The sequence below is a fragment of the Scomber scombrus genome, chromosome 4 (assembly GCF_963691925.1).
Source record: "Scomber scombrus chromosome 4, fScoSco1.1, whole genome shotgun sequence".
Lineage (NCBI taxonomy): Eukaryota > Metazoa > Chordata > Actinopteri > Scombriformes > Scombridae > Scomber > Scomber scombrus.
This window is the reverse complement of record NC_084973.1, coordinates 22911403-22922557: the sequence shown is the minus strand read 5'-3', so window position 1 is coordinate 22922557 and position 11155 is coordinate 22911403. Positions and strand designations below refer to the sequence as shown.

At 37.0% G+C, this 11155-nt stretch overlaps 1 protein-coding gene across 1 annotated transcript; it reads right to left on the bottom strand.

Moving 5' to 3' along the window:
* Nucleotides 1-1629: 1629 nt before the first annotated feature.
* Nucleotides 1630-10948, bottom strand: si:dkeyp-117b11.1 (B-cell linker protein). Its single transcript, XM_062417598.1, has 19 exons — nucleotides 10767-10948; nucleotides 8458-8483; nucleotides 8312-8346; nucleotides 8186-8211; nucleotides 7564-7657; nucleotides 7391-7458; nucleotides 7254-7305; nucleotides 7039-7140; nucleotides 6394-6422; nucleotides 5194-5230; nucleotides 5002-5056; nucleotides 4727-4757; nucleotides 4493-4526; nucleotides 4280-4385; nucleotides 4034-4071; nucleotides 3793-3836; nucleotides 3624-3692; nucleotides 3022-3180; nucleotides 1630-2894 (listed from the first exon to the last, which is right to left on the bottom strand). Exons 1-19 carry the CDS (start codon nucleotides 10773-10775, stop codon nucleotides 2778-2780), a joined length of 1131 nt encoding a protein of 376 aa, XP_062273582.1. The 5' UTR covers nucleotides 10776-10948; the 3' UTR covers nucleotides 1630-2777.
* Between the last annotated feature and the right edge of the window lie 207 nt (nucleotides 10949-11155).

The following is an 11155-nucleotide window of genomic DNA, read 5'->3' as shown; positions in this document are numbered from 1 at the left end:
TGCTATTAAGAAAAATAGTACACGTTGATTGTATAAAGTGTTGAAATGCATTTGATTTAAACACTATTTGGACACATTTTTGCCTATGGAAAAAAATGGAAGACAGTACACAATTCAGTGTTTGCTCAGTCAACCAGTCATAGTCAATAAGACCATAAGCTGTCAGTTTGCGGTTTGCCATAACTTCCTTCTAAAAAAAAAATCAAAGCAGACCTATTTGTACTACTGGAGTGAGTCAGAGTTACACACAGGATGTGGACAGCAGCACAGACATCATCGGAAATCAAAAATCTCCATAGGACGAGACTTTCACAATACAGTTTAACTTCTCCTACTGGAAGATAAGGAAGGAAAGAAATAGATGCTGCATGGATATTAATCATGGAAATAAGCAAATTGATTTGATTTAAGACATAGAAAGTTGTAGCATATAGTGAGTGAAATGCACAAACATTCTTTTTTCACCTTGTACATTCCTTTGTGATTTTATTAAGGAAAACATTATAATAAAGTACTAAAACACTAAAAAAGCAGAGGATATGATCTAAGTCCTGTAATTTACCTCTGATAGACAGGGGTAATAAGTCTTTGTGATATTACATTTTATTAATCCTATATTTAAATGAAAATCTGTAATTTGGCACTTCCTTGTGACCCAGAGGTTTAATAGTGTCCCCATATTTAATCCGGCCAGAGGCGTTTGTTGCATCTCTCTCTCCTCTCATTTCCTGTCAGCTCTCAACTGTCACTAACTAAAACAAGGCACAAAAAATGCCCAGAAAACTCTAAGAAAAATACTGATTAATACTTATAACAATTCTACAAGATATCAGTGGTGATGCTGCTGTGCTGTATGCTGCAGGATGTTGTTGGGGTCAGGTTTGGATTATGTATCAGTTTGTCATCCCAGCAGTGTGCCCCACACCCATCTGCCAAATTGCACTGGCTCCAGGAAGTTATTTAGTGCTCATTAACATCAGCAGCCTATGCAAATACAGCAGTTACAGTCGCACGAGGCTCTGCTGCTTTAAGCTTAACTCTAACACATAATATGGTCAGATTTAAAACTTGACACTGTGTTGCTACTATCAAAAACACATCTAACAATGACAATGATTGGTGTGCTCATCTGAAACTTTTCCTCCGTCTACGTGTATTTTAATGAATTTTAAGCATATTGCAGCGTTAAATAAGTTTCAAGGCTGAAATTAATCCACAGTCAATTTTAGTGACCGTTATTTCAAGTTGATAGTTTGTGATAAAATAGTTATACTCCATTTAAAGAGTGCAAACAGGTGGTCGAAACTATGAAAAGGGTTTAATTTAGTTTTGTTGATTTTTTTATACACAAGCACTGATGGTTCTGCTATTTAGTATGTTGGCAGGTCTAGGATTTATGTTTTTGGCCACAGAGAAGGTGGTTTCACCCTGACAGGAAGCAGGTGTAAGCAAAGACTGCTGGTCAGTTGCCACAAAGACACACACACACACACACACACACACACATACACACACACAGCTCCTGGTGTCTCAATGAAAGCCACAAACCCTCGGCTCACCACGCTGACCCTTATTGCTGAGAATTCAAAAAGTGGAGATTTGACAACATTTACTTTGTTAGAAGTGAGTTTACTGAAACAGCTTCATCAGACATCACACAACACACAATCTTCATAATGTACTTAATCCTTTAAGTGAACCCCACATGCCAAAGAAACCCCACGCTGGGGTCAGTTTAACATTTAGGTCACTTAAATCAGTTTAACTGATAGTTACTGGCCAACAACAGTAAATCTGAGGACACTATATATATAAAACAGATGACTTTTCGCCTGTATTGCAGACTGAACAGACACATGTAACATTCATTATATTGAAAATCAAAGTAATTAAACTAAACTGAAGGGAAAAGATACACACCAAATCTGTACTCGTGAATGAAATTAAAATTATTGATTCATGCAGACGTTTATCTTAACGGTTCATCACACACACAACCATAATGATGGAAATCAGCAGGAGGCACCAAAGTGATGGTGAGGAGTTAAAGGACAGATTCAAAGTTTTTCAAGTCTGTCTTAAAAAAAGAAGTGCCCATATGAACACTGACCAGGTTTTTGCTTGCTGTAATCATTCATTGTGGCCCCTATCAATTATTGAAAGTGTATTATGAGGGATGGTCAGTATGAACAGGAGGAGTGATTACTGCAAGAAAAAATATGTTTCAATGTTCATTTGGGCACCTGACTGTTGTTTTAAGACAACAGACTTGAAAATTGTAAACTTGTCCTTTAAACTGCAAACCAATGATCTCTGTGGACTGATATCTTATTGCAGTATAAATGTACAGTTTCTGTGTTAAACAGTCAATGAAAAGGCAGCTATGGCAGAGGGAGCATCATTTCCTCATGTAGAAACATCCAGACTGAGACTGACAGTAACACAGTGACACATTTTCCTTCTCACTAGAAAATAGATAAACCTTTGCAGTTACTGCTAGACTGATGACACGGTGCAAAACTGAAAAATCGCCTCGTCAAACAACAGAACTTGATGATTTCAGAGGTTTATATTTCACGTTTATGCTTCTTTCATCTCGCTTACTCTGATTATACAGTATTTCAGTGCACTGAATGATTACATCGTCTATTTCATATTTACCAATAACATAAAGACTGTATGACTGATTTCACAGAGTTGTAATTACACTTACAGAAACTGTGCAATTATTCTTTTTGCTTCTTATTTGGAAGAAGCATGAGAGAGGCTCTGTAGTTTTAAGGGCGTGCAGGGTGAGTTAAATACGCCATGTGTTTGGCCTGGCTCTTGCTGTCAATCAGACACAGCTGATTATTCTTGTGGTGACTTATTATCTCGTCCAGACTGGTGAAAATCTGAAAGAGAGGGAGAAAGACAAAGAAATAGAGGTGGATTTAATTCTTATTACTGAAAGGTCCTTTCACTCTTTTTTGAGTATGCATCTCTCTTTCTCTCTCTTAATCCTGTCCACTATGGCCTCACCTCTTCATTCTTCTTGCCCTCCTTTCCCAGGGCGTAGCCTTGTGTCTCCCCCAGGAATCGGATGGGAATGTTGTACACCTTCTGCTGGTAGAGCACAGCGAGGGTGTACGGCTGGCGGGCGTTCTGGGCCGAGCTGTGTCGGATGAGGAAGGCGCCATCCTTCAACAGATAAAGAAGAAGAGGTGAGAGGAAAACCAGAAAAACCTCCCCCTCAAATTACAATTACTATTGCTTTATTACCCCTTTATTTTTGGACCCTTATTACTCTTCTAAGTGTAATATTACCTAGTTATACCCATTTTAAATACCAAGCTATTGCCTGACATTATTTTACTAATTATATTGTACTATTATACTATACTATCACTATTATATTGATTTATTATTACCTCTTTTTTATCAAAATATTACCCCACTATTACCTATTACCTACTGAGCTGGAATGTAACATCGTACCAAAAGACTCAGGACTCAGGTTTGACCTTTAGTTGAGACAAGATATAATTCCTCCATTATCTCTGCAACGCCTTTGCCTTAAGCCTTACAGTTTGTTTGTGTTTGGCTTTACTAACTGTTTCAAACATAGAAACTGTTTGGTTTACCTTGTTGACTCGGCCCAAGAGATCCTCGGCTGTCTTTCTGTTGCAGTCTCCAGCAAACCACTCTTTGACCTGTGATACGACATGAATATTTAAAAATAAAAGTTATTTAAACCAGCGCTCAGTAGCTATATAGTAGTTATAGTAGTTATATTTCTGTACAGTGCCATACCTCATTTCCTGCTTGTTTGTTAGCCCTCATACCAGCAGAGGAGGCTTAAAACAGATAGAAACATATTATGTGTCAAAATTTGGGAAATCCATATTTGGCAACAGCCAGATGGTAAAAAGTATGATCCATGCAATGTTTGGATTACATTAGAGGAATTATCCAAGCAGACCCTGAATGATCGCAGTCATCCCTCTGGATTTAAAAAAAAAAACCCTCTTTTTTTTTTTTTAATCGAGCTTACCCGCTGGCTTAGTGTCGGCCATGGGAGGATTTGGAGGGCTGAAATAAAGACAAGAAGGCTAACATTATACACTGGATTTAAGTCTTGTAGTACTGTATATGCATGCACTTTCTGATGAGGTCAAGTGCAAAAAACACCTGGAAATGAATGTAAATTGTTGCTTTTGACAGCTTTTTAAACTAATGCTCCATTTGTCTTTAGTTCATTCACTACAAATGTATTGTATCTTCCCGCTCTGCCTCTTACCTGGGTTTAGCTTCCTTCAGGTTTGCAGGCAGAGGAGGCTTAACACTGGGTGCTGGTGGAGGGAATTTGGAAGGAAATGTGGCGCGTCTTGCTTCAACTGAAGGAGCTACAGAGGCAGGATGCGTTGTACTTCATTAACATGATCAAAAGGATTATTTCTTGGAGTTAAAAGATGCTGTACTGACGTATGAGTAAAGGTGATGCTGTCTTTACCTTTTACTTCATTTAAAGATGGCAAGAGAGAATTCTGAAAGGGAGGAAATAAATGTTACTGCCGTTATTAAAGCTGCTGTGTCTTATTGATGAGTTCAGCTTAATTTCCGGAATGAAAACTTTCATTTATATTTCATCCTGCATCATTCAGACAGTCATGCTTTAAATAAAGACACAGCTTTGCATAAGAAAATGATGAGGTGAATAGTCACCGAGATGAAAAATCACACTCACTGATTTAGCTCTGGGAACTGGAGGCTTCATCCTGCAGATAGAGTGGAGGTTAATTTTCATTGCATGTTTAGGACCAGGAATTTAAAAACATTCCTACTACTGTATGTCTCCCACATTTGCATTTAGCTGGAAAAGAAAACTCAGCAGCATCACTGTCTGGCGGGAAATGAAGTATGAAGGCATGCAGACAGATTATATCTCACATCAGTTTTGTCGGTTATGTCACATCAGGTTAGTGTATATCAACATGTTCAAACAGGCTGACGGGCACCTACATGGGGATGGAAGAAGGAGGCATCCTCATTGGACCACGAGGGGGAGGAGAGCAAGCTAAGGAGCAAGATGAAAGGAAATTATCATTTTTATTAGAGTCACTGTCTTCCACAATACATTTGTAAGTAGTCCAAGTGACTAAACTTTTAATCAACATATTTGAGTTACTTTTTGTGAGCTGTGATGCAACCTACCAGCTGTTGGTTCTAAATATAGGTCATCATTATCTTCCTGAAACACAAGAATACAAACAGTGTTCGTTGCCAGTAAATAGAAACACATTTTGTGTTGGGGAACATTTTGGGGTTCATTAACAGACTTGGAGACCTATGCTTGCTACAGAAACTGTATGACAACAGTAAAGATCAGTCAAAAATTCATTTCTGAAGATAAAAACTTTCTTGAGAAATGTTTTATGGCACAATGACTGACATAGCAAACAATGTGTGGGACCCATGCACATCTTTCTTTACCAAGTGCTTCGTCCAAAAAGCTGAAAACTTTCTGTTTTTTTAACAGACTTTCAACTGTATAGGATGCTTCCTTAATGAATATTCTTCTTTATTAACAATTAGATGGAGTAAAAAAGTACAATGTGTACAGAGGTGATAATGATGGACATATCCATCCAGAATACATCAACTATCAGGGTAACATCGGACTTAAGTAGGAAAAGTATAGATTTTGTTTAGCCCTGTGTACAAAATTAATCTGTTTCAATTTAGATGTTGTGGTCATGATCTGCCAATTTTAAAGACTACATATTTGAGAGGTGATTATGACAAATACCATGTACTTTATGAGTTCATAAGAGGACACAGGTGCACTGAAATTCAGTTGAGTACTCTGCTCTTTATAAAAGCAGTTTATATTCTCCAGAACAAAGTCAGCAAAGAGGCGGCACCCCACAGTTAAAAAAAACAGGAAGAAGAATCACCTCATGTATCAGTGTTTTAGAGGATTTTGATGATTCATTCACAATCAATCAGTGACTCTTTTTGCTGTTTTTAACGATGAAGTACCACTTTTTCTGTACTATAAGTTATACGGTAGTATAGAATACATCCAAGCGCTGTTGAATCTTAAATATACATACATATAAATATTCAACACTATGAATATCAAAAAGTTATTAACTGATCTTCTTAAGTCTGTTAAACAATACAATATATAAATGCTGCTATTGTTTATTTGTTGACTTATCATTGTCATCTTTATTGTGTTGTTTTGGACCATAACTTATTAACAGGTATCACTGTCTGCTTAGTCTATTGTTGTTTCTTTGGTTTTTTATGTGTAACTATGTCCATATACCTGCTTGAATGTAATACATAATAATATAAAAGCATGAAAGAGTCTACATGCTAAAGTTAGCAAACATCAGTTAAACTCACCTGCTCTTCATTTGGATCCAGATACACATCTAAAATACAGAAAGAAAATACTTGAAGCAACATGTGTGCTGATAACTAATACCTGTAGAAATCTGTGTTGTGATCTATGAGAAGAAATCCTACAGCCAATCCCCAATCAATCAGTTGGTTAGTTAAAGATAGTCAAATTATCCAAATCTTTTAAATGTCTTACTTTTGACTACACTTGTTCTGCAAAGAGATTATTGTGGCCTTACTGCAGATAAGTTTGTTAATACCTTGTGAAGCATTGAAGCTACAGCTCAGTGACACTAGGTGGCACTATCTTTGTAGGATTCAGTCATGGTGGAAATCTCTTGCTGCTTTATTTAACCATTTATTTATCCAAACCAAACTGCTGCTGTTGCTGCTGTGCACACTGTGGTTTTTTTTTTTTTTAGATACCACATCAGCAAATATAAAACCTTATATGGAGTGGGTTTATCAGATGACTGTACTACTGTAAAACAAATATTTATTTTAGTATATGTCATTATTTACACACTTAACACCTCATTCAAGCGTTTACCTTCCTCCCAGTCATCAGTCACAATCACTGGTCCTTCACAAACTGATGAAATATTTACATGAAAGAGTTATTAATGGTGGTGGAACTGATTACTGCACCTTCCTCAGTGTTGGACTCAGGAACTGGAGCAGGAGCAGATCGGACCGGTGGGGGAGGCATCTTCTTTCTCCCTGGTTTGTCATTTCTGTTTACCTCAGGTGCTGTAAGGGAAAAGGATAGGATGCTGCATTTAAAATGATCAAGAGAGGATATCAATAAACAAAATCATTAAATGATTTACAGCAAATGAAATGAATTCTGCTGACTGACTCACGTTTCTTGGTGTTGAGGTCTAAGTAGAACTCTTTAGCACGCTGGTGAGGTTTCTGGATGACAGAGGGGAGATCATTTTATTATAACATCTCGAAAACTATACAGATGCAAACTTCCAGGATACTAAGCTGTAGTTACCAAAGGTTTGCCCATCCTGGGTGGAGGAGCCGCCTGCCTTTGTGGAACAGCAGGATTGGACGTCCTTTCTGCAAAAAAGAATTTAGGGGAAAATGTGCTTTTTGTAAGTTGTCAGAACAGGGATCACCCTACCCCAATCTTTTCTGCAGTAATGACTGTGGGTGCAGTGTTACCCAGATAAACGTCCTCTTCCACTTGTCTCTGTGGGACTTTCACCGGTGGACGCTCACAGGGAGGCGCTTCATACGTGTCACCTTCCTCTTCATCCTGCCATGAGCAATTACAAAGTGTAGCTACAAATCAAAGGTGCAGGCATGGAGAATTTTAACAAAAAGTCATTGCCACACAGATCCTGATTTTTGCATTATGAAAAAAAAATTCTCTCCTTTTTGTATGCGTTTACTTATTTATATTTTATATTATTCTTGTTAAATTTGTCCTTTTACCAAGAATGTAACTGGGGATGTAAGGGAAGGTTTCTTTGAATGTGTTTGTTTATATTGGATAAAAGTGATGTGAAACCAACAGAAATGTGGAAGTTTTATTTCTTCATTTTACAGTATACATTGTAGCTCAGGAAATCTGCTGACGTTTTCATTGCACTTTATATTTTGGAAAAACAGGTGTGAAAAAAAACCCTCACAGCAATATCCTCCATGAATGGAAGCATCACAATTTATAGGCAATGTAGTGACAATATCATAAGAGTGTTATAAATTATTTTAAAAATTTTGAACCTTTAATAATAAAACCTGTAAAACCACAAATCCAAAAACTTGTTGACTCTGTACTCACAAACTCATCTTGTGGCCATCCAAACCCTGCATTGTGAAACAGGTAAACAATACATTTGTAATCAAAGAATTCAAGAAACAAAGTGAAGAAGCATCAAAATCAAAGGTGAAGTTGAAGTTATATCACCTCTTCTTCTGGGTGGAGCTGGAGGTCCGCTGTGCCTGAAAAGAAGAGCAGACATAAGACTCAAAACATGCTGCAGCACCATGAGCTTCATTCATCGTACGAGAGCTGTAATACAATGAGGTTTTTCTTTCAGTTAATATACTTACAGGTTCTTTAGTTTTCCAAAGAAGCTCTGAAAAACAAAGAACACTCAAATAAATATTTTTAAGCTGCCTTGTAATCATTTACTTTTAGTCAAATAGTATTAGTCATCAACATAATCAGGCATGAGTCAGTAATTCATTTTTGGGGTAGGTCACTCTGATGGACAATAATTCTAAAAACTATAAGTAAGATATAAACAAAGACTATCTATCCTTGTTTGGCTTTTTCCTCCTTTTTTTATTTATTTTTTACCAATGTGATTTTCTTTTATTATGCTGTCTTTGTGTACACCCGAGGAAGTATAGCAAACACTTTCTTAGAATCCAAATAAAGTATATTCTGTATACAATAATAACACAAATGTTGTGCTTGTGAGTTTAAAGCTGATTATAAATGTAATAAAAACTCACTCTATATGAGTCCAATCATGTGTATTATCCATGCACTCAATAATTGTTTCATAGGTGGATTCATAGCTCCTGACAAATACATTACATCTCAACCAGCTGAAAAACATCCTTAAATCTGCTTACAAGTACATTATATTGTATCATATGGTATTTACAAGCAGATATTAAGGTATTCAGTATCCACATTGTCTTTATGGACCTTGTTTTTCTCATGAATTGTATCTCTCTAACTGCTGCTACAGTTGATCACTGATCAATGCTGTTTTGAAGCAGGAAAATAATCAGTGAAATCACAGAAAAGTTCATCTGCAGGCGTGGATGTGATGGTGGTTGGCAGTTGGAGGCGGAGATAAACACACACGTCAGGTGAAATCAGGAAGTTGAGAAACAGTATCTGTGTTTTCCCACAGTGCCAGGTCTCAGCCGGGTGACTGTAGAGGGAAGTGCTGATGTAAAATAAATGACGAACAGACGAGAGGGAGAGAGGGGGAGGACTACATGATTCTCTCTTTCTCCCACACACACACACACACACACACACACATTTGCACACTTGTATTTACACTCACAACACTGTTACCTACTCTTGATAAATGATGAGCAGGTTAGAGGTGATTAAAAAGGATGAAGATTATTTATGACCTTTCCCACACGCAGTAAATCCCAAAGTATCTGCATTTTAAGGCGTGATCAAGTCACAGTGACAATGTTCTGCTTTGTGTTGAACCGCTGTCAGCAGTAACTCCTCTCTGATGGGAAATGTTAGATCTACCTACTAAGTCTCACAGTATAGAGTTGTCACCAAGAGGAGGAAAAGGAAAAAGCCACGTAACCATGAAGTGAAATCTGATGCAAACAAGGGAAAGAAATTCAAATTTTTCACTTTTCAGACAATAGAAATAGGGTGTATCTGTGTTATCAGAAGCAATTATACTAGAGATGATTGCAAAGTAATTAGCTTCTGTAATTTTGAATTTTTATTTTTTAGTAATGTTAAGTCCAACAGCCACTTGTTATGTAACAGTAATCAAGATCGGACATTTTGTACTAGCCAACGGAGATAAAGTTGGAAAAAATACTCCCCATCAACATTAAACTGTAAAATTAATCAGAATCAGAGACACAGACAATCACAAAGTCTTTTTGTTGTCTGATCAACTGATTTTTCACCAAAATATCATCTCAACCACAGCACGTTTAAAACTACTGTATGTTCGTGTTTACTGAATTAGTTTCTGAAATATTTAATAGGAACTGAGAGCAGTATTGTCGCCACAAAAAGAAACAACACACTTTTAAACAGGGAAATTATATCAGATTTGACTACAAGCCAAATATGACATGCATAACATGCCATATTCAAATATGTAGTTTAACTGTAACTGTACATGTTACAGAGGCAGAGGCAGACAGAGCTTACAAAAACCTTCAAACTTCACAAGACATAAAGTGAACAACAAAAATAGTACCTATGATCAATTTTGTCAGAGTTAATTAATCAAAGTCCTAATCCGTTACACTGAAAGTATGTTAAATTTTAATTCAAGTTAAACTTGTTTGAGCTTTCAGGCAACTTTTTATCTCTCTTACAACAAAGCGTTAGTGTACTGATGCCTGTAGGTGTGTTTACTTTCAGTTCATCTGCAAACACCATCTACCAGTTATTTTTACTGTTTGCCTTCACACTCCCACACAATCACAACTTTAACTTTAACAATGTCGCTGAATCCCGTGGAAAAATGTTTGATAAAAGTAAATAACAAGGAAGGTTTACAGAGGGCTCGGTTGCTACTGTATAGTACAAAAACTCTGCCGTGAACACACACTCACTTCCTTCTCACTCCACCCAAAGTTATCAGAATGTAAACCAAAATATGACAAAAAATAAGGCAGTACATTACCATTGTCATGATTTGGGGTTCGAGTCTCACAGCTCAAGTCATGAGGAAATGTCTTTGTTTCTGTTCTTGGATGCAAATGGTTTTAAAGATTGAAAGCGAGCGATACAGAGAGAATGTGAAGAGCGGCTATAAATGATCTCATTTGCATTTCCTACCTGAGTCAGACAGGCAGCCTCACCTGCTGCTGGACTGTCTGCCTATAAATGAGCTGTAGCTGCTGTACAGCTCCAACACGGCTCAAAATCTCCCTACAGGAAGCTGCTAATGTCTATATTAACAGCTGAATTTGATATATGTTGCAATTGGTAAAGAGCATCTACTTTTTATTCGTAATGCCACCTAAAGGGGAAATAAATTATTAACCTTGAATTCACAAACAAGCCATTAAT

Bases quoted from the DNA above. Each gene is read 5' to 3' on its own strand.
- si:dkeyp-117b11.1 (XM_062417598.1), bottom strand. The intron at 3,693-3,792 runs GTATGGCACTGT...GTCGTATCACAG, and splicing joins ACAAACAAGCAGGAAATGAG to GTCAAAGAGTGGTTTGCTGG. The intron at 2,895-3,021 runs GTGAGGCCATAG...CCTCTCTTTCAG, and splicing joins AGGGCAAGAAGAATGAAGAG to ATTTTCACCAGTCTGGACGA.